This window comes from Orcinus orca, chromosome 12, assembly GCF_937001465.1.
Source record: "Orcinus orca chromosome 12, mOrcOrc1.1, whole genome shotgun sequence".
In the NCBI taxonomy this organism is placed as follows: Eukaryota; Metazoa; Chordata; class Mammalia; order Artiodactyla; family Delphinidae; genus Orcinus; species Orcinus orca.
In genome coordinates this window covers 34005359-34031511 of record NC_064570.1, presented here as the reverse complement: position 1 = coordinate 34031511, position 26153 = coordinate 34005359, and the positions used below count along the sequence as shown (strand labels likewise).

Here is a 26153-nt window from a genome sequence, read left to right as displayed (position 1 = left end):
AGACAGGCAGAATGTGGGCAGATGCCCATGTTCTCACACAGTTCTGCCAAGATATTTTTACATCTTTCCACACATAAAACGAAATGAAGACATGTGTTATAGATGCATGCTCCTGGTACCCCCGCCCCCAGAAGAAGGGAGTTGATTGTGTGCTTGTTTCCTGGATGAAGTATTAAAACAACTCTACCTAGAAAAAAGTGAACAGCACTTCCAAAATGAAAGAGGTTTGCTTCTGAGGCACCTTATAAGCCATTCCTAATTACCAAAACACACTGAAACAGCAGTTTGTAATCATGTGTCATCCCTGCTAGTTCTAATTCCTAAACTTCTTGTCACATCTACTGGTTAAGCATCAAAATACAAAACGCTATAACAGCTTAGGCTCTGTTGATGTTCAATCATCTACTGTGCACCAGAAAGGCTCATTTCAAATATGGCATGAAAGGAAGAAAAGTAAGCAAAAACCAGACTCAGAAGAGACTTGAAATAACTTGCCCCCAGAAAAACACTCAAGAGGAAAAACTGCAAAATCATAGCCTTACCTTGGGAGACTTGGGCAGACCCACTGTCTTTTCTTCTGCTAAGTTGAGCAGGCTTAACTTTGTTTCCTCCACGGAGGGATGTTTGGGAGGGCGAGGTGGGGGGTACGAGAAAGAGTTTTCATATCTCCGCATCATATAATACTGTTCTTCAGGGATCTCTTCAACCAGAGTCTTGACTAGAAATGATCCTGGATCCCCAGACAAATTATTAACTAACTGAACAGTCATATTCACGCGGCCAGCAGGAATTTCCCAGCACTCCTTGGGGTTGGCAAAGTCACTTATGAGTAGATAAGAGTCTGTGATAGCTTCCTCCAGCCGTAGTCCTGGTGTAGCGGCCAAAATGTCTTCTTCAGTGAAAAGATCTCTCACAGAAACCTTCACATTGAAGGGCAAGTGGAACTGTGCACAGAGCTCAGAAATCTGGTACTGCTTCTTATCATGAATCACTTCTACAAAACCTCCTTCCATGTACAAAGGGAGCAGTGCTGCCTCATAGGATTTTTTGAGGATTTTTTCACAAGCCAGAACGTTCACCACTTTTTTGATCCCTTCACAGAGGACTTCCGTCGTCTGTGAGTGTTGCACTAGAAACTGGTCCCCGGCAGATACAGATGACAGCTCGTCATGGGGGGAATGAAAGGCTTTGGTGGCCACCACGTGGAGAGGCTCCTTTTCACTCTTTGCTATCCCAAGGTCATAGGGGGTTGGGAACTCCCGAGGTCGCCGCTTGAATTTGCCTTTATAGCTAGGGGGGATCAAGAAGTGTCTTTTAGGAAAATTGCTTCTAATTTCTGAAGCTAAGATCCTTGATGCCTGGCACTTTTTGTGGATCACAATGGTTTTCCCAGGTTGTAAAACGTTTCTGGGTAGCTGGTTTCCTTGGGGCGCTTCTATGACTTCAGCCACTACGGGGAACTCTTTACTGGTCATTTCAAAAAGATCTTGTGTAGATAACAGCTGAAGAAACCAGTTGGAATCATAACTGTCTGTAATGTCTTTGACTTCAACATCTAAACTGGGGAGGATACGGACTATATCCTTTCTAACTGGAAAACAAAAAGACATTTTGTGTATCAAAATGTTGCTCTGAAGTAGTATTAAAATCACTCCAGTGGTACCATAAATAAATTTCATTAAAAAAAATCTCAGATGCTCATGATATAACATTTCTTATGTATGACTTTCCTTTTTTAAATTTAAAAATGAAATAGATGGTAAATAAAAACAATACCCATAAATCTGCCTACTTTTAGAAATAGACATTAACCAGTATCTTGGAGCCCCACAAACCTCACCAAAATCACATCCTCCTCACTGCAACCTAAGAGTAATCATTCTCCTGATTTTGGTGTTAACCATTCCCTTGCTTTTCTTTGTAGTTTTATCACACATAATATACATGAATATATGTGCACGTGTTTAAATGTATATGTGTGTGTTTTTCCAGAAAATTTATTATATCATTTTAGGTCATGCTTTTGAGGTCCAGATATTGTACATAAAATTATCTTAGAAGAAAGTTTGGGTACTCCAAGTAAGACTCTTCCTGCTTAAGGCCCAAGACACATTCTATATACAAATTCTATCCTGTGGGATATAACTGTATTGCAAAATCTTGGGATATAAAGTACTCAAGATTAATATATGGAAATGGATATCAAAATGCAGTCTTTTTCCAATGTGAAAACTATTTCTTTCTCTGCTGGTGCTATATTAACATCTAGTTAGAAAAGGAGTGGCATAGGATGGGTTACAGTCAAAGGAGCCACTCAGGAACCCTAGATTTGCTGGTAGAGTGCTTACCAATGTATTCTTTGCCTAATGTGTCCCTGGGGACTAATGAATCTCTGTATTCTTTCCAAGAGCCCACTGTCTCAGAAGTCTTTCTTTGAGACTACAGAGACACTTAAAATATTGTCCTGAAATCCTCTGCTCTCCATATACTGTCCCACATAGTATCCTTATAAATGGTCTTGCATTAAAAAATAAAGTTATATGTTAATATCAACAGGATTTTATAATGGTTTATATTTTCTTGACATTTTCCTAACATTTAATGTTTTATAGCCTTTTCACAATCTACCATTGTTTCCCAGTACATCTAGCCACCCGTCTGTCAATATTCTCTCTTCCCTGTATGCTTTTGAAAATTAATAATTTGGAAGATTTAGAAGACAGAATGTTTCTCTTACAAAACATTACCTATATTATTACATTTTATATTACTGTTTATGCAGCCTCTGAAAACTATAATTTGTGTCATATTACTTGCACATGCTGTGTAACAGAGTTCCTAAAAACACAGTATGAAATTGCATTATTTTATTTTCTTGAACATAAAATAGAGAAAAGAAAAAAACCGACGGTTGCCTATAGGCTGAAGTTCAATAAAAATTATAAAGATTCTCCATTAAAAAAAGAACGGGGGGGGAACGCTAAAAAAAACCTTTACCAGTTCATTTTGTAAAGTTTAGCAAACCCAAACCTTTGAGATTGTTGCCACAGGTTTCCCTGAACCCCAAGGTAATTTTAGAAACTTTAAAATCACACTTATTTGAATCAAAATGAACGGTGTTTAAGAATTGTAGAGCTAGGACTAGATGGGTTCATAGACTCAGATCATTTCTCAAGTTGAGGGAAAAACTTGACACTGGTAGAATAGATGCCATTAAGGACTTTCTGAGGGCTTTAAATTGACCGTAGGGACCCTAATGCAAGCTAGATCCCCGTCTGTATTTCGGTACAATGGGTATGGTGGGGAAAGAATTGTCTTAATAACTTAGGACAACTTTATTGCCAGAGAAAGCCTCCGGGCCAGGCTATCTAACTTCTGTTAAATTTTTATGTACCCAATTCCTGATCTATCTTCAGTACTTCTATACCAAATTCACTGAAGATGTGCTAGCCTATCTCATCCTACTTGATATATCAGCAGCATTTGACAGAGTACATTAGACTCTTTGCTAGAGTTACCTCACTTATTTCCTTCTTATCTTATAATTCTTCTCAACTTTTTTTCTGGTTTCTTCTCCTCTACATACCACCCACTCCCCCCCACACACACACCTTTTAATGTTTCTTCGTTCTCCTCCTTTCTCTGTCCACACTCACACCCACATGATCTTACACAGTCTCATGTTTTTAAGTACCATCTGTATGCTGATGACTCCCCAACATGTATCTCCAGCTAAATAATTCTCCTGCACTCCAGATATCTATTTAAGATCTCCACTTGGCTATCTAATAGACGTCTCAAAGTTAACATGCTTAAACTGAAATTCTGATCTTCTCAACCCAAACCTAATCTATCTGTTGCTCATTCTCCTTGTTTGGTGCAGAAATCTGAGACATCCATAGCTTCTCTCTCTGTTTTCCTAACACTCAACAGCCATTACCTCAGAACTACTCTGATCTAAGCTACATTATTTCTTGCCTGGTTTATTGCAGTGGCTTCCTAAAGAGTCTTCTTACAGTCAAATCTTTCTAGGGAAGCCAGACAGTCTTTTTAAATGTTAAATTGATCATATCTTTCTCCTGTTCATAGCCCCACAGTGGCAGTCCTTCTCATTTCAGTAAAAGTGAAAGCCCTTACCAAGGTCCTAGGTACCACGTTGATCTCATCTGCCACTGGGTTGCCTCATTCTAATTTACTGCTCCCTCCATGAACTCCTTGCTGTTAATCAGGTTTTCAAAAAGCCTGTTTCGGGCTTCCCTGGTGGCGCAGTGGTTGAGAGTCCACCTGCCGATACAGGGGACATGGGTACGTGCCCTGGTCCAGGAAGATCCTGCATGCCGCGGAGCGGCTGGGCCTGTGAGCCATGGACGCTGAGCCTGTGCATCCGGAGCCTGTGCTCCGCAATGGGAGAGGCCACAACAGTGAGAGGCCTGCGTACCGCAAAAAAAAAAAAAATCTTCCAACAAACAAAAGTCCAGGACCAGATGGCTTCACAGGTGAATTCTATCAAACATTTAGAGAAGAGCTAAGACTCATCCTTCTCAAACTTTCTAAAAAGTTGCAGAGGAAGGAATACTCCCAAACTCATTCTATGAAGCCACCATCACCCTGATACCAAAACCAGACAAAGGTACTACAAAAAAAGAAAATTACAGACCAATATCACTGATGAATATAGATGCAAAAATCCTCAACAAAATACTAGCAAACAGAATCCAACAACACATTAAAAGGATCACACACCATAATCAAGTGGGATTTATCCCAGGGATGCAAGGATTCTTCAATATACATAAATCAATCAATGTGATAAACCATATTAACAAATTGAAGTATAAAAGCCATACAATCATCTCAATAGATGCAGAAAAAGCTTTTGACAAAATTCAACACCCATTTATGATAGAAACTCTCCAGAAAGTGGGCATAGAGGGAACCTACTCAACATAATGAAGGCCATATATGACAAACCCACAGCAAACATCATTCTCAATGGTGAAAAGCTGAAAGCATTTCCACTAAGATCAGGAACAAGACAAGGATGTCCACTCTCACCACTATTATTCAACGTAGTTTTGGAAGTCCTAGCCACGGCAATCAGAGAAGAAAAAGAAATAAAAGGAATACAAATTGGAAAAGAAGAAGTAAAGCTGTCACTGTTTGCAGATGACATGATACTGTACATTGAGAATCCTAAAGATGCCACCAGAAAACTACTAGAGCTAATCAATGAATTTGGTAAAGTTGCAGGATACAAAATTAATGTACAGAAATCTCTTGCATCCCTATACACTAATGATGAAAAATCTGAAAGAGAACTTAAGGAAACACTCTCATTTACCATTGTAACAAAAAGAATAAAATACCGAGGAATAAACCTACCTAGGGAGACAAAAGACCTGTGTGCAGAAAACTATAAGACACTGATGAAAGAAATTAAAGATGATACCAACAGATGGAGAGATATACCATGTTCTTGGATTGGAAGAATCAATATTGTGAAAATGACTATACTACCCAAAGCAATCTACAGATTCAATGCAATCCCTATCAAATTACCAATGGCATTTTTTACGCAACTAGAACAAAAAATCTTAAAATTTGTATGGAGACACAAAAGACCCCGAATAGCCACAGCAGTCTTGAGGGAAAAAAACGGAGCTGGAGGAATCAGACTCCCTTACTTCAGACTATACTACAAAGCTACAGTAATCTAGACAATATGGTACTGGCACAAAAACAGAAACATAGATCAATGGAACAAGATAGAAAGCCCAGAGATAAACCCATGCACCTATGGTCAACTAATATATGACAAAGGAGGCAAGGATATACAATGGAGAAAAGACAGTCTCTTCAATAAGTGTTTCTGGGAAAACTGGACAGCTACATATAAAAGAATGGAATTAGAACACTCCCTAACACCATACACAAAAATTAACTCAAAATGGATTAGAGACCTAAATGTAAGACCAGACACTATAAAACTCTTAGAGGAAAACATAGGAAAAACACTCTTTGACATAAATCACAGCAAGATCTTTTTTGATCCACCTCCTAGAGTAATGGAAATAAAAACAAAAATAAACAAATGGGACCTAATGAAACTTAAAAGCTTTTGCACAGCAAATGAAACCATAAACAAGACGAAAAGATAACCCTCAGAATGGGAGAAAATATTTGCAAACGAATCAACAGACAAAAGATTAATCTCCAAAATATATAAACAGTTCATGCAGCTCAATATTAAAAAAAAAACAACCCAATCCAAAAGTGGGCAGAAAACCTAAATAGACATATCTCCAGAGAAGACATACAGATGGCCAAGAAGCACATGAAAAGCTGCTCAACATCACTAATTATTAGAGAAATGCAAATCAAAACTACAATGAGGTATCACCTCACACCAGTTCGAATGGGCATCATCAGAAAATCTACAAACAACAAATGCTGGAGTGGGTGTGGAGAAAAGGGAACCCTCTTGCACTGTTGGTGGGAATGTAAATTGATACAGCCACTATGGAGAACAGTATGGAGGTTCCTTAAAAAACTAAAAATAGAATTACTATATGATCTAGCAATCTCACTACTGGGCATATATCCTGAGAAAACCATAATTCAAAAACACACATGCACCCCAATGTTCACTGCAGCACTCTTTACAATAGCCAGGTCATGGAAGCAACCTAAATGCCCATCAACGGACGAATGGATAAAGAAGATGTAGTACATATATACAATGGAATATTACTCAGCCATAAAGAGGAATGAAATTGGGTCATTTGTTGAGACGTGGATGGATCTAGAGACTGTCATACAGAGTGAAGTAAGTCAGAAAGAGAAAAACAAATATTGTATATTAACGTATATATGTGGAACCTAGAAAAGTGGTACAGATGAACTGGTCTGCAGAGCAGAAATTGAGACACAGATGTAGAGAACAAACGAATGGACCCCAAGGGGGAAATGCAGCAGGGTGGTGGTGGTGGTGGTGTGATGAATTGGGCAATTGGGGTTGACATGTATACACTGATGTGTATAAAACTGATGACTAATAAGGACCTGCTGTATAAAAAAAAATAAAATAAATTTTTCAAAAATTAAAAAGTTACCTAGAATTTGGAAATGACATACTTAAGTTTTCAAACTGAAACAGGCTTAATTAATTTTTATGGCAAATTTCATTATATCTAAGTATGTGTCTAAAAGAAAGATAAATCAACAGTTTTTGTTTTCTTATAAAGAAGTTAATTATATAAAAATATTTTTTAAAAATAAGAGGGGAGATAAAACATTACAATCTTTATCATCTTTAGACTACCACTGCTTACATTTTGGTATATCCAGTGTGAGGGTGTGTGTGTGTGTGTGTGTGTGTATTATACATTTTTAAACAAGCATTTTTATCTTACAAGTAATCCTCCCTCCCACCACCAGAAATGAAAATGGTTATAGAAAATGAGCTAAATTAGAAAATTTCCCAAAAAAAATTATCTTGACTTCAAATTGATAAAGAGATAAGAAGACAGCAACTCGGAGCATGAGAGACATTCCTGATGGTGTTTATTACAAGTTTTTCAGTTTCAAACTAAACTAAAGTAAAAACAGTATATATTCATGCAACATTAGTTTACATTTCCCAAATTTTCTTCCTGGGTAAACATGAATTGTTCTGGTTTGGGTAAGTTTTCTGTTTTTCCAAAGGGAGCTCTTGCGAAAAAAATTTCCATTCCATCTTCTTTAAAAAGGTAGCATTGCTTTCTTCTCTCTGCTTCTGAGTCATTTCATTAAACATTGTCTTTCTGCCTATTCTTTCAGGGAAAGTCCCTGTACAGTTAGGGCTAATGTTAATCATAATGTGATGCTTTTCTGCATTTCCCACTGCAACAACTCTTTTAGCCAAGTGTGAATTTGGGGGAGCCCACTAAAAATTATCTTTAAAGAGAAAATAAAGGTATACATTTAAGCTTGGTTAATGTTAGGCAATGCATGTTTCCTTGAAGAGCTAATACTCAATTCTGGAATACTCTTTGTCTCAACTCAGCATTCAAGGACCTATCCTTTGCAATTAGGCCTGAATTAGCAGTACATGGTAGGAAATCTACTGAGACAATCTTATTCAAGTCTTGAAGCAAGATGGTTGTTTCTACATATTTTTTTCTTAACAAATTTTGTAAATTCTAGCCTGCAGTTTTTCTCAATTTCTAGTTTCTCCTATATTATTATTATTAAACAATTCATGTATTTTTTGCAAATTTTCACTTTCTAAGTTTGATTTTTTAATTTACTTTCCAAGACTATAGTTATTTTTCTCTAAAGTGCTTTCATAAATTTTGTCTCCAGCTCTCATTTATTCTGTGAATTGTTTTGTTTACATTTTTGCATCACATCATACTCTTCATTATACAATGATTATTCGATGCATTAATAATTTCTGAACTTGCCTCATTCCAGACTTTTAAATTAAAATTTGCTTTATAGTTCATCTATTTGGTCTCAATTTCCTTTACAAATATTCTGTGAATTAATTTTTTTCCATTTATTCAGTTTCATTTCAACTTAAGAGAAGCTATACAGTGAATTTCCATTTTGTTGGGTGGTCCTCCTCTGGTTCTACTTCTGTTTGTATTTATAAATAGATAAAGTTCCTTTTGGATCACTCTCCAACATTTGTAGCAGAAAAAAAATCATCAGGACTTTCCTTGAACAGCCTTGCATTTGATATGGCTTTATTTGTAACACTACTCTGTCTTTTACATTTTCATTTAGTTTATAAAAGCTAAGAAAAGTGAAGAGCCATTTTCTTATACTGAATGATACAATTAACATGTTTTCTTCATTGATGTGTCAACTTGACTGGCCTGTTGTAGCCAGCTATTTAATCAAACACTGATCTAGGTGTTGCCGTGAAGGTATCTTGTAGACGTGGTTACCATCCAAATAACCTGACTTTAAGTAAAGGATGTTATCCTCAATATGTGGATAAGCCTCATCCAATCAGCTGAAGGTCTAAAGAGCAAAAACAGAAGTTTCCCAGAGAAGAAGAAATTCTGCCTCAAGACTGCAGCATAAACTTCTGCCTGAGTTTCCAGCTTGTCAGCCAGTCCTATAGGTGTAGAACTTATTAGCCCCCATAATTACATTAGCCAAGACCTTAAAATTAATTAAATAACTAATTAATATATAATCATGTATAGATAATATAATACAATTATATATAATATCAATTTATATAATATTATATACTTTTTCTCTGGAGAACCCTGAATAATCAATTGTTAATTATTGGTAGTTTAAGAATAAATAAATAAATAAATATATAGTAAAAACTGTACTTTGCTTGCTGTTTGATGTTTTTATTAGCAGTAAGATTTCTGCCTAAAGGAAGAAAATGAAATGGAAGCTGGCTAGAGCATCCACGGGTTCTAAAGATCATGTTATGTCACAGTACTTTCAGGGAAACATTAGGAAAAACATCACTAATAAAAATTGAACCTGATATATAAATATAAGTGATATCAATTTTGGTGCCAAAAAGTGAATATTCATTCTCCTTAGCTATTAAGTTCATAAATATGTCATTGTAACAAATCAAATCTGGATATGGTGGGTGAGAAAACCTTCTTGATACCTAAATAGGAACTTTGTACTGTACAACATATATAGACAGAAGCAATTATTTTAGTTGTTTCATTCATTCATTCATGTATTTAATTTATTGAATAATGAACATTTACTTTATCTCAAGCATTGAGAAGATAAAAAGAAATACATAAGAAATTGACTCAGATGCTTCCATAAATTACTAAAAATTATGTTGTGTTAAAAAGATTAAGTTTATAAATTACACTTATCACTTAGTAATATTAGCAACCAGTCCTTTCAGGGTTATACTAGGTCCAGGAAAAACTCTGGTCTAGGACCAATTTAAGTAAGTAGTGAGGTTTATGGGTAAAATATGTTGCTTTTCAACTCTTTCTTCCCTCAAATTTGCCATAGGGTAAAAAGGAGAAAAAGAAAGAAAAAGTTTCAAGGAATCTAAAAGATGTCTGCAATCCTTAAACTAGATAAAGATTGAACTCAGATGGAAGAACGGTCAATGATTCGGTAGAATAGAAAAAGGAAAGCCTATGTGCCTAAGGAGTTTGAGTCCAGTGAAAAGTCAGCCTTTTTTGCCCCCCACAACTCCCCAAAAGTTTTCGAATTGGAGGCATAAAGCCCCTCTGAAGGTGGAGGAGAAGGTAGAGGACAAAACAAGGGATTATGTGAATGTTTGAAGCATGGTTAAACCCAGGTCTTCAGCTTTAATTTGGGGAAGACAGGTGACAACCCCTCCCACCTCTCTCTCTGCAGGAAACAGTACAGGGTCATAGAATCTGGAAAGTAGGCATAGGTGAGCAGGGGAGAAGCATGGAACTGAAAGCAAAGAAGGGAACTCTAAATCTATGGGGGAACAGTGAAAGCCTCAGCAACTTCTCCACTCAGTTACAAGAGTTTCATAACCCCCAGGAGGTATCAAGAAGATTCTTTTCAGATGAAATTGAACAAGTCCTGGAGGAAAGACTCACAGGATCTGAATTTGGGGAATTCTCCAATGAAAAAGCCAACAAAATGAAACCTAAAATTCATAAAACAAAGAGCTTGTATATCAATAGTGCCTCACTTGTAAATTAAATTAAAAATGTGTCTAACACGTAAATATGAACAAATGGGAAATAACCACCAAGAATTTGAGGAAAACATTTAACAAGAATGACAGACTAAAACTTTAAAAAAGGCCAAAAGAGGCAGATAAAATGCAAGGAACAGTAGAAAACTTTAAGAAATAGTAGTATATTCTCAGAGAGATAAGATATTGAGTCCTTATAACAAGAACATGTTAACAGTTAAAAAATGGTATAAGAAATAACTCTTAGAAATTAAAAATATGATAGCTGAAATTAAAAATTCATTAAAACAGTTGGAAATGTAGTTAAGAAATTTTCCCTGAAGGTAAACCAAAGACAAAGAGACATAAAATAAAGAAAATAGTTCTACATTAGTATGGGAGCTTCAACATGAGATTAGAAGTTACAGAAGGAGAGAAGAGAAAAAACAGTTGAAAGGCAATTATCAAAGAATTTATCCTAGAAATGAAGGACCTGAATTTCCAACCTGAAAACTTTCCTCACAATGAAAGAACAGACCTACCACAAAGCACATTACTGTGAAACTTCTGAATACCATGTAATCTCTCAAAGGCAATATTGGAAACAATAAGTTATTTGAGTCCAGAAATTGCTAGTAAACACAGAAGCAAGTCAAAGAGTAACCACCAGGATGGCGTTAAATCGAAGTCCCAGGACAACACTGTAATGGACTAAATGTTTGTGTCCCCTAATATTCATATGTTGAAACTCAACTTCATAATGTGAGGGGGTCAGGAGGTGGCATCTTTGGGAGGTGATAAGAATTAGATGAGGTCATGAGGATGGAGCCCTCATCAGTGAGATCAGAGGCCTTATAAAAGTCACCAGAGGCTTTGCTTCCCCTCTCTGCTCTCTGTGTAAGGATACTGTAAGGATAAGGATACTGTAAGTCCGCAATCTGCAACCTGGAAGAGTTTCCTCACCAGAATTCCACAGTGCTGGCACCCTAATCTCAGACTTCCAGCCTCTAGAACTGTAAGAAATAAATTTCTGTTGCTTATAAGCCACCCAGTTTATTGTATTTTTATAATAGTATCCCAAGCTAAGACAAGCACCTATGTATTAGTTCTAGAGAGCCACAAATACAGACTGGAGCATGAGGTTGGAGGGTTCCAGGAGGAATACTTCAGGATAAAAAAAATAACAGAAGAGGTAGATCTCCTGACACTTTGGGCTCTGGAAAATTGCAATGAATGGCTTTTTTTGTTTTCTTTTACAAAGATGTTGGAAAATACTTCAAGACTTAGGAGAGGATTGAAGAAAACTAAGAAATGAAATAGTAAGGTCATTATTACAGAAAAATAAAGCTATACAGAAATGGAATTATGGTCATTATCTACCACTTGATTCAGCAATGAACTGTCACAATAATGAAACTGCAAATGCTTAACCATAACTTATCATATACTGAGAGAATGGGGAAAGGGAAGAGGAAGTAGGAATATAAGACCATAAAATCTTCATCACCACACATGGAAGTCAGTAGTAGCTGTCTAAAACTGATCACTTGAAAAATAGCAGTATCCGTATATTATTGGAAATGTGAATGGAAATATAAGAAAGCAGGAGCGAAATATTTAAAGGAGTTACCTCAGAGTAGCAGAATGTGGGGGAAATTTGGGAATGGTCAAGGGCACAAGGTTTGTTGGTAACTTTGTCTTTTTACTACTGTTTGACACTTTTGACTTTGATAAAAATGGAAATTAGTTTTGAAAATACATGAGAGAAAGACAAAGTCTCAGAACACTAAAAGATCAATGTATTCTTTTCTTCTATTCATTTGTCACTTATTATACAATATTCAGATACTGCCTTTCTGATATCATCATTCTGCTTGTGTGATTTCAGCCCTCTGTTTATAAATGAATTATGTCATATACTTGAGCAGAAACTTTTTCCCAAATTTGGATGGCATTAAGTTTTTCTCCTAAAGCAAAACGTAACTTTCCAACTCTTAAAATTTCCACAAGTAAAGAACTACTTATCAATCAATACACCAAAACGTAACTGCATTAAAAAGTTTTAAAATCAAGATTTTTTTGAAGCCGCTTTAAACGGCTGGCTCCATTTTTCATTTGCAAATATTATGCATTCCATTTGTTACACTAATACGAATTTTATCTTCCTGTTAAAGGCACAAACAGAGTTTGCTATGACTTATATGAAACCAGTAGTTAGAGGTCTTGGATGGTTATTTATACCTCTTTTCCAAAGAGAGTTAGTTTTTAAAAAATCATTAAATGTAGGGTAAGGGTTAGAGGGGGTTGGCCTGTGACCAAGAGTTCCCAGAAACAAATACTCCATTTAAACACTTTGTGCTACATTTCTTTTTTACAAAGCCTAAATTTTCCCATTAGTAACATTAAAAACTAGTACTAGGAGTAGAATATCTTATATTTCGTCTTTTCTCTATTTACTTGCTATGTTCTCTTTTCCACAAATCAATATTTCATAGCTTCCTATAGTTCTCAGTCTTTTCCATCTTGCTTTTCCCCCTAAGGTTTCTCTAAAATCTCCTACCCCTGACAGAACTATTCTTTTTCTTGTCACTTTAGAAAAGACGGACTCAAGTCAAGAGGAGTTTGAACTGTGCCTGACACTCAAAGTCACTGGAAAACAACTTAGCAGGCAACGTGCCCTTGACTTCAAGGCAAGTTTGAATCTTCAATATAAGAAAGAATCATGTAAAACAAAACCACAATTGATTAAAAAACAGTTTACATTTTATATTTAGAAGAAAAATGCCTATAACAACAATAATTTTTTAAATTTGACTTTTTGTGTTGGACACCCATCCTCTATTTTCAGGAAATATTCTGTAGTCAGTATACATGCAAAGCAGTCTCATACAGTATCTGTCCTGAAATTGCTATACAATGAGAACTAATGTTTAAAATAATCCTTAAGAAATTAAAGGTCCAAAATAATTAAAATCAAAATTCAATTTTAATATCATTAAAGAATGGAAATTGGACTAAAACATTTGGGGAAGGATTTTACTTCATCTAAAGGCTTTCTTCTGGGACCTTAGCTAACATGAAACCATATTTAAGTCCATCTAAACACTTCTGTTAATATCCCTTGCTCTTATGTCAATGTTTATATGTAATAAACTGCACCACCATTCAACCAGCAGATCAAGCCAGAAGCCTGGGAATCAGGTTAACTTCTTTCCCCTTCCAATAGACCTTCAGATCTGGCTAGCTGTACTTCTGAAATACCCATTAAGAAGAGCTGTCCCTATCACTATTGTATTAACCCCCCAGTACTCTGCCACAGAACCAGTGGCCTCACTACAATTCTCCCACCTTGTTTCTCCAGCTGAAAAACCATTATTAATTTGCTCTTTGGACAAATGTTAACCCCTTAACATATATTTCAAGATCCTCCATGACTGATTCCGCTACCCCATTGCATGTTTTGATATCTGTCTCAGCCTGCCTTCTCCTCTCTTTTCTCACACCAGGTGCACTGGAACCACAGTCTCTTGCTTACCTGCTTTCCTGCTTTCCTGCTTCCTCCAATGTTGACCCCTCTCTCTCAGCCTGCCCATCTCCTATTCACCCTTCAGATCTTAGTTTAAATGTAATTTCCTCAGTGAAGGCCTTCGTGATCCCTAACCTAAATTCATTAAATACTGTAACCATCTTGTTCATGTGCTTAGGTTCTGGGTTCGCCTTCATTTGCATCTGCATGATAGGAGATGCCAATGGTTTTAGAAAAATAACAAAATTTAAAATGAGAAAATGCTATCCATTATTTAGGAAAACTCAGTTATCAATTTTGATTGTACATTTTGGGAAAACTGACAAAACACTAATGTGAGGTCTAAAGTTTGCTGTGACTTCAATATTTTGTCAACTTAAAAAAATAATCATGCTGTGGCCTCAATTTTTTGTAGTACAAAAAAAAATCACTACTTGAGTGGAATTCCTTACCTACACCTTTTGCTCAAATGAATTAATTGATTTCTGGTTAAATATATGTATGTAACAAAATTTAACATAGCTCTAAAACCTACTCAAAAGGCATGTCAAGTTTTTCACAATTGCATGTGACCAACAATATTAATGGGAGCAGAGATAAATAGAATTTGAGATATCCAAGGGGTACTCTTTGACCAAACATTTTTACATATTGCTTTTTTTCCTTGGGTGTATTACATATAGTATCTTAATAGAACCTTATTTCATTCTCAAAACAACTCCAAGTCATAGACAAAAGGGATATCATCATCCTCTTTGTATAGACGCAGTTTACATGGCTCACCCAAAGCTACCACCTGTTAAGTTATTGACCAGAGTTAGAATCCAGGACTTTTTACTGCAAATACAGAACTTTGTTCCATACTTGTTATGCTTATGTGCCATAATCTTAAAAAGTCAAGGTGTTAATTTCTTTAGGATTACAATGCTCTCTCCAGCTATTCCTATTTTAAAATGCAAAAATCTTATGAAGATTACATATTAAAATACACTTATGTGGGAAGAGGCAAAGGGGGAGGATCAGGATAGGGGTATGGGATTAAGTTATACAAAGTACTATGTATAAGATAGATAAGCAACAAGGATATATTGTACAGCACAGGGAAATATAGCCATTTTTGTAATAATTCTAAAGGAAGTATAATGTATAAAAATATTGAATCACTATGCTGTACACCTGAAACTAATATAATATTGTAAAACAACTATATTTCAATAGAATCCTTTTAAACCCACACTTATGTGTGAATTAATTTGTCATATCATTTTCCCTTAAGTCAGAAGGACTCCAAGCTAATAGGAGGATTTATGACCAGTGAGGGATGGCTGAAAAAAAAAAAAAAGAAAAAAGGCTCTCACAAAAATAGGAGTAAGGGACACATAAAGAAACTTTATGTGTCTTACCTCTTTTTTGACCACCTCCATACAAGAAAGCTTCTTTTTAGCCAATTAATTCTCTATTCTAAAAAGTAGCTCTTTTCTGATCCTGTTTAACTGGCAGTGATAAAAATATATATTTTAATCTGTCTGTACCTGACAATTACAGCATTTTACATTTGGATAGCACCACACAATTTAAAATATTTTCTTACATACATTACTGAATTTGAGTCTTCATGATTTGCTTATTTATAGATGAGAATCTGACTCTCAGTGGGCTTAATGGGCAAGTCAGGGACAGAGTTCCATTCTTTAGACTAAAGCTTTTCTCTTTCCCAAACCCCACAATCATGTTCATAAAGCATCATTCTCAGGGGATACTTACATTTCATCACACCTTGAATTTCATAAACAGGCTTGAGAATCACAGCACCATAAAAGCCTTTAGGGAATGGATTTGTTAAGTCCCACTTATTTGAAAAGTCTGTAAGTTTCACAGTTCGTGTTCTGTTCTTGGGGATCTTCCATTGGACAATTTCCTTTAGGGTATAAATATGTTCATCATCACACTCATAGAACTCTCCTTCTTGTGACAAAGGCAAAGTAAATGAGTGATTTTGATGATTCCTTAGCACACCACAGTTCACCATTATTTCTCCATTGATCTCTTCGACTGAGTTGAGCATGATTTGCTCACCTTGCTTTATGATGAGATTCTCTAGTTTTATATCCTTCTGATGATAGAAGCAAGGATGCCCCAGTCTACTTGGTCCAATATGGATGGTTCTTGTAATTTCTTCCATAGTGAGGTATGGAGTTTTATCAGCCACAATCTTAAAAAGACCTGAGAACAGAATTCTGTGAATTAGAAAGTTCTCATAAGAAAATCACAGCGAGAGAGTTATAAAACAAGCAAAGCGTAGCGTTTAAAAGTAATGTACCTTTTTCAAGATTAGAGATATTAGTTTTAATCTTGAATTCTTCTAGGTAAAATCTTAATGTATTTTCTGTAGGTTACTGGATTGTCAGATCCAGACAGGCCACATAGATGGAAAGGGGAAAATAGTGTGAGATAGAAAAGGCCCACTTCTTGGAAATGCAATCTGCATGAGATACTGGCTATCTCCCAACCACATGTGTGATCTTGAGCAGGGCATTTAATCTCTCAAGATCGCATTTTTAATTTTTAAAATGAAAGGATTGGATCAATATTTCCATATATATTCTCTGGAAACACCAAAATTAAAAGATATTCCAGAAGGAAACTGTTTCATGGTCAAATTAACGATTACAAAGCTATTACCTGGAACTAGTCCATGGTGATGGTTGTAACACATTGTGAATGTACGTAATGACACTAAATTGTACACTTTAAAATGGTAAATTTGATGTTATATGCATTTTACCACAATAAAATATATCTACATATTTCCAAGTAATTTAAGATTTCTCAGAAACTTTAGATGCACTGTGACTCACAAGAGGGGAATATAACATGCAGAATTTCCCAAATTTCTTTCATTCTAAAACTCCTGGGGAAACATTCATAAATAAATTACAAAATAGTATGTCACGATATATTAGTGATCCACATAACTCTCCTTGAGAAATGCCAGGTTAGGTAGTTGTTCTGGATTGAATACTCTTGATTATATATCATTCATTCTTCTCATTACTTTTCTAATTTTGCCATGGTTTCACTATTTCAAATTTTTTCCTCTAATACTATTGGGATAGTCACTGACACAATGAATTTTTGTTCTTTAAGACACAGCTTTTTATGCTTGCATGTTTAAGTTTCATTCTTCTCTGAATTATTTTGCTTTTATTTTATAAGCACATGTGTTTTGTAGCACTTTCAGAAATTTATTTATTGAATACATTTTAATAAATTCCAGAGAAAATAAGAACAAAGGAAAAATTAGGTAATTGCTTTGTTAACCTCAAAGTAAATTAAGACAATTATTATATAATAGCATACACTAAGAAGGCAGTGTATAAAGAATCCTACTAGAATGATATAGCTTGTAAAAGTTATTTATTCATTTAGTCAAAAATACAGACCAATTAAATTTATCTATGTATCAAATTATTATTAACCAGGTTACAATGTCTTTTATGTGTATTTAGGGTTATAGTACAAAGATTTATGATGTTATTTTTTAGTCGATCTTTGCTCAAATGAAAAAAAATACAGGATTTTGGTTACTTTTAAATATAAATGTCCTGAAAAAGTGGGTGATACAATCCTGGCAAAGGCTGAGGAAGGTAGCATGTGCAATCTGTCCTGAAAACCTTTATAAATTGAATAGTGTTCATTCCCTGCATAGTGTGCTTGAAGACAGTAAGGCAAAGAAACATTTACTTTGAAGGAACTTCTTATTTTATTATGTCTTGTATCAGGGAAAATCCAATAAAATAGTACTCTCGAATTCTCCACAGTAACTGAATTTGTGTGTGTGTGTGCTCGTGCCCGTGTGCAAGTGCATGCACATGTTTAATCTCATTTGTTTCCATGTGAAGATTTATTTCTAAGAGTCCACAGTCATCATCAGGGTATAAAAAATTCAGCAGTTTTTGTGAAATAAGTTTAAATAATAGCTACCTAGAATCTCATAAGCGTAGAGAAACATGGTTTCATTTCTATCCTCGCTATATTGATGACATAAGTCACAGAAGAATTAAGTCAGCATCTTCTTTCCTGGGGAATTGGGTTCACCTAAGGTAATAACAGACCCAAAATGTTATGAAGTAGAAAAAGCCTGAAACCCTAAGGGCCACTATTATTTCAAGTTAATCACACACTTCAGAGCTGTCTTGTTGGATGTCTCTATTGCAAGAAAAATCTATCTAAGAAATCTGTGTGTTTTCCCTTAGGAGATGATTAAGGAGACAGTTTAGCATGCTAAGTGGCAGAGTACAGGAAAAATATTTTATTAACATTTCTTTATATGTTATTGCAGCCAGTCCAAAGAGTCCCTTCTTACAAACAGCCACTCGATACCACATAAACTAGGGCAAGTATATACAGCTATATATGTATATATACATATATATGTGAATGATGTCATATTGGAACTTTAATTTCAGAATAAACTATAGCACCATAGATATGACCAGCCTTAAATTCAACCAATTTTTTCTCCATCTTTTTCTCAGAGTGTAATAATAGTTTTATACAAGAGAAAATATAATTTATTTTTTCAAAACACAAAACAAAACATATTTCAGGAGCTGAGTGATCATTAGAGAGATAATAAAATAAGCCAATATGTAATCCTCACAATGTAAGTTAAAAAGCAGAAAGAAAATAGATTTCTATTTCCAAATTTATTGTCACCTATTAAAATGGATATTAGTGTTATTTTTACCTAGGAGAAATTGTTCATAAGGAGTACGTTACTTGAGAAACAAAAATTATAAGGAAATGCAATTAGTTGATCTGTTGAAAAATAGTCAATAAGTAAATTTAATCTTTAAGATCTTGTCCCTGAATCTCAGGCTTTTGGGGAGTTTATATTTTTATCCAATTCTTAATGATCTGCAATCATTATTATTAATAGTAAGAGTAACAACTGAAATTTGCTTAAAACGTTACAAGCTTGAATAATTTTCTTCATATGCATCATTTATATTCTTTCAAGAACAGTAAAACAAATATTATTACTGGGGGATATAAAAACGGTCATGATTTTCATAGTCGTGGCTATGGAATCTCAAGCCAGACCTTTTAAATCCAAGTCTCATAATCTTACCTCCACATCAGGCTACCTCCCTGTCACACAAATGACTTACAAGGACATTTCCTATGAGAACACGTTTATTCCAGTTCACAAGATATGTATGTGGGTCTCACAGGTTGGCCCTCCCTTTGCATTGGTCAGCCTTTCCAGACCCTCCAGTATGAGAAGAGCAAAAATAACTTCCTGGTTCAGAGTGAAGAATTTACACTCATCAGATTTTTTTCTACATTTTTCTCTATCGCATCAATTCTCACACAAATAGGGAGTAATTTAAAAAATTAAAATTTCCCCCTGTGTATCACAATACTATTTATATACATAAGATCATTTTGTATGATGTTATGTGTGAAAAGAGTTCACAGTCTTTTCTCTTTGTCTAATCTCTAGCTTGCTTTCACAGTTCCAACCAAATATATTCCCTCTATCTCTGAGATAAGGAATCTTAGAGTGAACTTTATGTACTAATTCTCATCTTCCTCTCATATTATCAAAATTAGGATTATTAAAATATTAGCAGCTTAGAATGTGCTGGAAATTTACATGTCTGATAGAATTCAATTTTCCAAATTACAATATGAGGTAGCTAGAAATAAAAAACAAACACTTCACAAATAACCACAGGAAAGTTTGAAGAGATACCATAAATTCTCTATCATCACACAGCTCATAAGATACAAGTAGGATTTTGTGTCTCTAAAGCTCAAGGGCTTAATCACATGGTTACATATTTAAGCCTTTCATTATTATTGTAAATCGTAAATTGTTTGTCCAGCCTTTCACCCTCCTTTTGGGTGCAGAAATTCTTAGAACTTTTTAAAACGAGCAACATAAGAAACTTCACTGATATTTGACATTGATTGGCACTAGCCTCATCTCCTCATCAGATGGCCACGCGCCTGGGGGTACAGGCACGTGGGAGGCCTGGGAACTGCACAAGCTGAAGGAGTTGACAGTGCTGTCCACAAGATCATGTTCTTTGAGTGTGCTGCAGACCACCTGGCCATATGTAAGTGGGTTTCCAGAATACATTATCACAGTTTTTAAATAAAGTAAATCTCACAAAATGGATAAATGGCTTCACACATTTCTTGCAAAGAAATCATGTATTGAAAATAAAACTAATATAAACACAAGTGAACAAAAACAAGGATGAAGTCGACATTTCTACTCTCACTCAATCTCTTCTTTAGCCATATTATGAAATAAAACAATGACACTCTCGTCTAATAAAATATGAAGAGTGGCTGAAACTTCTTTAACACTATAAAGTTATCAACATGTGGATTCACATCCACTGTCATCATAAAGAAATTTGCCTTTGAGATATAGATGAACAACACATCAAATACACATGCATATATATGCATAGCTGCCATAATTTTAAATAAATACATATATATTTGAGATACTGCTCAAAAATTTCTAATGGAGCTACATGAAGGAGAAGATTTAGAGACAAATCAGACTGCTACATATTTTTGATCATGTGTCTTGTCTCTCTGCCAATAAAGCAAAGTGTGTTTCACTTATTTTTGTGAGTGTATGCCTCTGCCTCTTTAAAATGGCACTTTGTCCTGCAATCAAGTTCCTAAGCATCCTTGTTATTCTATACTTGCCTATATAGGTTTCTCATTCCACATTTTCCTATTATTTTGTTACATTTCCAAGACAATTCTTAGGTCAGCGCATCCTACAAAAACTATCTTCTTCAAGACTATCCCAAATCTGGTATTTTGACTAGAATCTTAGCTCAAGCATCTCTATTTAACTTCAGATTAAAACGAGATGCATGAAATACCCTATCAAAGCAAAAAACTCAAAATTCTTGAGCAAAGTAATGAAACATATAATAATAATAATGTCCAAACTGTGAGAAAATTCTCCAGATTTCTGAGATTATTGAAAATCATCAACTAATGAGTGATTCAAACAATCTTGACAGAAGTCTCCAAGAGCAGAAACAAGGAATGTGAGGAAAGTCAAATTCATAAGAAAATTTTATGTAGTAATTTAATGGAGTATTTAGGAGGGGGAGAAGACATATCTAAGACGGTGACCAAGTTTGTTAAGTGTTAGATGCTAAGTGTGGCTGTAGAATTCCTACGTGTGAATGTCTTTACATGTATAATGAAATCAGAATGAGCTATAATAGCTATTAACAATTTTTAATAGTTCTTTTACCTGGCGATAAAAAGAATAAATCGTAAAATCTTTTGATTCATTTTTACCTCGATGGTTCAACCACTGCATGAAAAAAACCTTTATTTTCCCAGTAAAGCCTTGAAAGGAGTGATATGCAATATCTAATACATTTGAGATATTTAACAAATAATTTACATTAATAATGTTAGACTTTGAAATCAAATGATATAATTTGATATCAATGCATAACTCTCTGTTATAATCATGGCTTTACTATTAAAAGTGCCATACATCCTTGTTCATGTTAAAGCTTTCTCTCTCCTAAGCAGTGAGAATGAGTAATAGACCTAGGATGAGGCGAGAAGATGTCAGAAATTCTTCTTCTCATAAACCTTGGCAAGAGCACAGTTCTCTGGACTCTTACAGTTCTCCAGAGCACTGCCCTTTTTGTTAGGAGAAGACACATAGAGGTTTCAGGACTGGAAAGAATGCCCACAGACATTAGGTCTCCCAAATCTCTCACGAGGCTTTATTAGGAGACCGTCAAAATATCACACATTTACTACTCCTGGCTCTTGCTGACTTTAGGCAATAGAATTTTCAGGCCCAGCAACACACTACTATCCCAATAGGAAAGTGAAGTGGTTAAAAGTATGAATTTTTGATTCAAACAACCTGGGTTTAAGTTTGGCCTCAGTCCTTTCCCCACTGTGTAAACTTGAGAACTTAAACTCTCAGGGTTATAATTTCCTTTTCTATAAAATGGAGAAAATTGTTTCACCTACCTCATAAAGTCATTGTGATGATTAAATGAGTCAATACATGTAACATGCTTAGATAGCACTTGACACAGAGCAAGCACTGAAAAAGCAAAATACAAGAAATAATAGCTATTCTTTCATACCATTTTCTTTCACTCTGGAATTCTAAGCCATTGTCGGATGGTTATAACATCTGAGAGATGAATACTTACAGGGCCAAAGAGGATCCAGTTTGGATCAAATTAGATGAGACAAAATATGTAGAATCCACAGTTCAGTATCTGACACAGGCTGAGCGAAAAATGTTCCCAGCTACCATTACAGATTTTGCCAGAGTGTTTGATTATGGAAAAGAGCCTCAGGTGACCTCTTTAGGTGCACTGCCTTTGGGGAAATATTTCCAGGTGGCTTTGAGGAATTTGTCTGACTCCAGGCTTTGATAAATTGCTTAGAATTTAACCACCAAAATTTTATGCCCATAATAAGCAGATTATAGGGAGATGTAACCACATTTTAAATGCAAATATTGTGCTGGTTGTAGTTATTCACAAGGTATACATTATACACAGTTGCTGAAGTTCCCTTGGACAAAAGAAGCAGCAAAATGCCAAGGCATTTTTGAAAATGTGTTTTATTCATGGCTCTGAAGGGTAGTTGAAGCCAACTGAGGGAGGAGTATACCCTCCCTCTATTTTAATGATCTTAATTTTGCTAATGGAATGTTAGTGGAAAGAGTTTGGGAGCCATGTGGTGCTGATTGCGTTGTTCAGTATTGATGTTGCTTGCAAATTAAATGTACCTAAGTAGCCACCTGTTTATGCTTATGATTATATAAAACCCCATATGTTTCCCTCTCTACACATGGGAGGTAAATATTGAAAAAATTATTCTGGTGTGAAGGGTGAAAACAGCAGCAATTCTTCTATAACTGTCAACATATGCTGTGGTGTTTCCTTTAATGTTGTGCTTTGTCTGACATATTTGTTGATTTTTACCATGCAGTGTTCAAAAAAATCTGTTACCCATGGTTATGCAAAACAATTAAAAATCAGTTTACATTAAATTCAAATTAGGAAGAGAGGTAATTTTCCAATGTAACCGTAAGTTTTAAATGGATTTCAGAGCTTAAGATTTAAATAGATTTTGATTTGCACAATAAAGAAAACCAAACTTTTTTTTCCCTAAATTCGCCAGCATATATAAAGGAACATTTTCTTCCTAAGCACATCCCTTTGATCCCATATTACTAGGCAACCAAAAAACTAACTCGAGTAACATAAATTTGAAAATCCCACCTGAAACTGGCAATAACTCTTCAACTGGCAAGCCCACCATCATTTCCACTGGATTGGGTCTGGAAAACAGTTTGCTGGAACTCATACAGAAGATCTGACTGGGTATTTAGTCAGCAAGAGCTCAAGAGCAGTTTTTGAGATGTCTTGTTAGAGCATTGGGAGATCTGGCGCAGGTAACGCCTTTGGAACTAGTTCAGACTATTCAGAGATATGCCCCGACTATAGCTTGCAGGAAAGATCAGAGAGACTGGACTTGCTGTTGTTGATCACTTTAGACACTACAGATAAACAAATTGGAGCTTCATATGATTAATATCTGATCAAGAGGGATTTAAATGTCAACTGTCTAGCAGCCTAGACGTGACAGTCTCTAACTTCCCAATAAAGTACCGCAAAAAGACACAGAATATGTTAGAAAAAGATGAAAATTTACCCCATCATCAAAAACTAAGCATAACAGATCAGCTGTCCCCAAAGGCCAGAAGAACTTATTTTCATAATAAGGAAGATAGAGCTGAAATGAGAACATTAGAGGCCTAACCATGCTGGGTCTCATGAAACAAAGAAACCTCTCTAAAGTTTTTTAAAGATATTTAACAATCACTGAGTACCCTCTACAGCCCAAAGTTTGTAGTAAGCACTTAAAAATTACCTCTTTTCATTTATTTAAATTCATGTCGCTAAAAAAAAAAACAAACCTGAGACAGAGACACTAAAAACCCTTAAACTGTATACTTAAAACAGCTGAATGTTATGTTATGTAAATTATAGCTCAATAAAGCTGTTAATTTAAAAAGTGGGAGTGAGGAAGGATGGACAGTTAAGTAATAGCTTGAAAAAAGCAGGTAGATGGGCCCTGTCATTAGTTCCTGGTGGGATGTAAATTGGCAAAATCTTTATTGAATGTGATTTGGTAATATGCATCAAAAGCTTTAAAAACATTTTTACTTTTGAAGTCATAATTTTATGTATATGAAATTATCATAATAATCAGAAATGCAGGCAAAACTTCAGTTAAAAGGCTGTTCATTATAGCATAAATTGCACAAATGACCATGTTTGGAATGGATTTATTAATTATGGTATAAGCATATGATGGATTATTATACAGAAAATAAAAACTATGTTTTGAAGAATATTTAATGACATAGGCAAGTCCTCAGAAATAGGCTTACTTCTCATTATATTAAAACATGTCTGTATGTGTGTAGGTGTACTACTGGAAAACAATAGAAGGAAACTAAATATTAATGCTAAATAGCTCTGGTGATGAGATTATAGGGAGCTATGCTCTCACCCCTGCATTTTCTTCCCTTTTCTAATTTTCTACAAGATAGATGTGGCATTGGTAAATTTGGGAAAAATCAATACATTTTATAACTTCAAAAAGTTGTGTTCCTTATGTCCATGCAAAAATCTACACATGGACGTTTATAGCAGCTTTATAGTTGCCAAAACTTAGAAGCAACTAAGACGTTGTTCAGTAGGTGAATGGATAAATAAACTGTGGTACATCCAGACAATGGAATATTATTCAGCGCTAAAGAGAAATGAGCTAGAAAGCCATGAAAAGACATAGGGGAACTGTAAATGCATATTACTAAGCGAAAGAAGCCAATCTGAAAAGACTACATAGTCTATGATTCCAACTGTATGACATTTTGCAAAAGGCAAAACTACGGAAACAGTAAAAAGATCAGTGGTTGCCAGGGGTTGTGAGGGAGAGAGGATGAACAGACCGAACACATAGGATTGTTAGGGCAGTGAAAATACTCTGTATGATGCCATAATGGTGGATACATGTCATTTGTCTAAACCCATAGAACATACAACAACAAGAGTAAACTACAATGTAAACCAAGAACTTGAATGATTACGAGGTGTCAAGGTAAATTTGTCAGTTGTAACAAGAGTACCACTCTGGTAGGGGATGTTAACAATGGAGGAGACTGTGCATATGTAAAGGTATGGGAAATCTCTGTACTTTATGCCAATTTTGTTGTGAAAACCTAAAATTGCTCTAAAAAGTCTACTGAAAAAAATCTTTTGTTCCAATGACAGAACCTCTAAATCTCTGATACGTAATTATGTATAAATACAGTAATGTGTTTTGCCAATGTCCACTTCAGGAAATGAAAACCGAGCAGACAATTTGTTTGGACAGTCTGGTTCCTCTCATGAGAGTTCCTCCATGGTGATACTGTTGAGGCAACACCATAAAGAGCTTTGAAGGAATTGTGCATGAAAGATAAGGAGATGGTAAGAGCAAAAAGTGATGAGATAGATTTTTAGAAGATGTGCACAAAATATTAATACGATGAGAACTTATAGAACAGTGCCAGTTGTAGAAAAGCCTATTTTAAAATGATATTTCTGACAGAATTCCGTTCTGATTCTCAAATGTACATGGGTGGGTGAAAAGAACATTTTGACCTATAACTGCAGTCCATTTGTGTTCCAGATAATATATATTTTAGTTATCAAAAGACCAAAGACTTAGAAAAAAAATCTGGTCATGTACTGAAGAGAAGAAAACATAGGCCAATAAAAAATGGAACTAAAAATTAGTGTAAAAGTCTGAATTTTTTGTGCATTTAGATTACTCCACATTTTCTTTCATCGTGTAGGCAGAATACCCCTTTTTGTCTAGGAAAATATT

General features: G+C 35.2%; 1 protein-coding gene across 2 annotated transcripts in view; it reads right to left on the bottom strand.

Moving 5' to 3' along the window:
• The window catches only part of THEMIS (thymocyte selection associated), a 162250-nt gene that overhangs the window by 88567 nt on the left and 47530 nt on the right, over nucleotides 1-26153 (bottom strand). Inside the window, exons 1-3 of one of the 2 annotated variants that reach the window (XM_033407583.1) lie at nucleotides 18159-18250; nucleotides 15939-16397; nucleotides 543-1591 (exon numbers count right to left, since the gene is read on the bottom strand). In XM_033407583.1, coding sequence (XP_033263474.1) covers nucleotides 543-1591; nucleotides 15939-16397; nucleotides 18159-18186 — 1536 coding nt within the window. In that variant the 5' untranslated portion in view covers nucleotides 18187-18250. Of the gene's footprint in view, nucleotides 1-542; nucleotides 1592-15938; nucleotides 16398-18158; nucleotides 18251-26153 lie in introns of those variants that run through there. The other variant, XM_012536559.3, reaches the window with a different exon arrangement.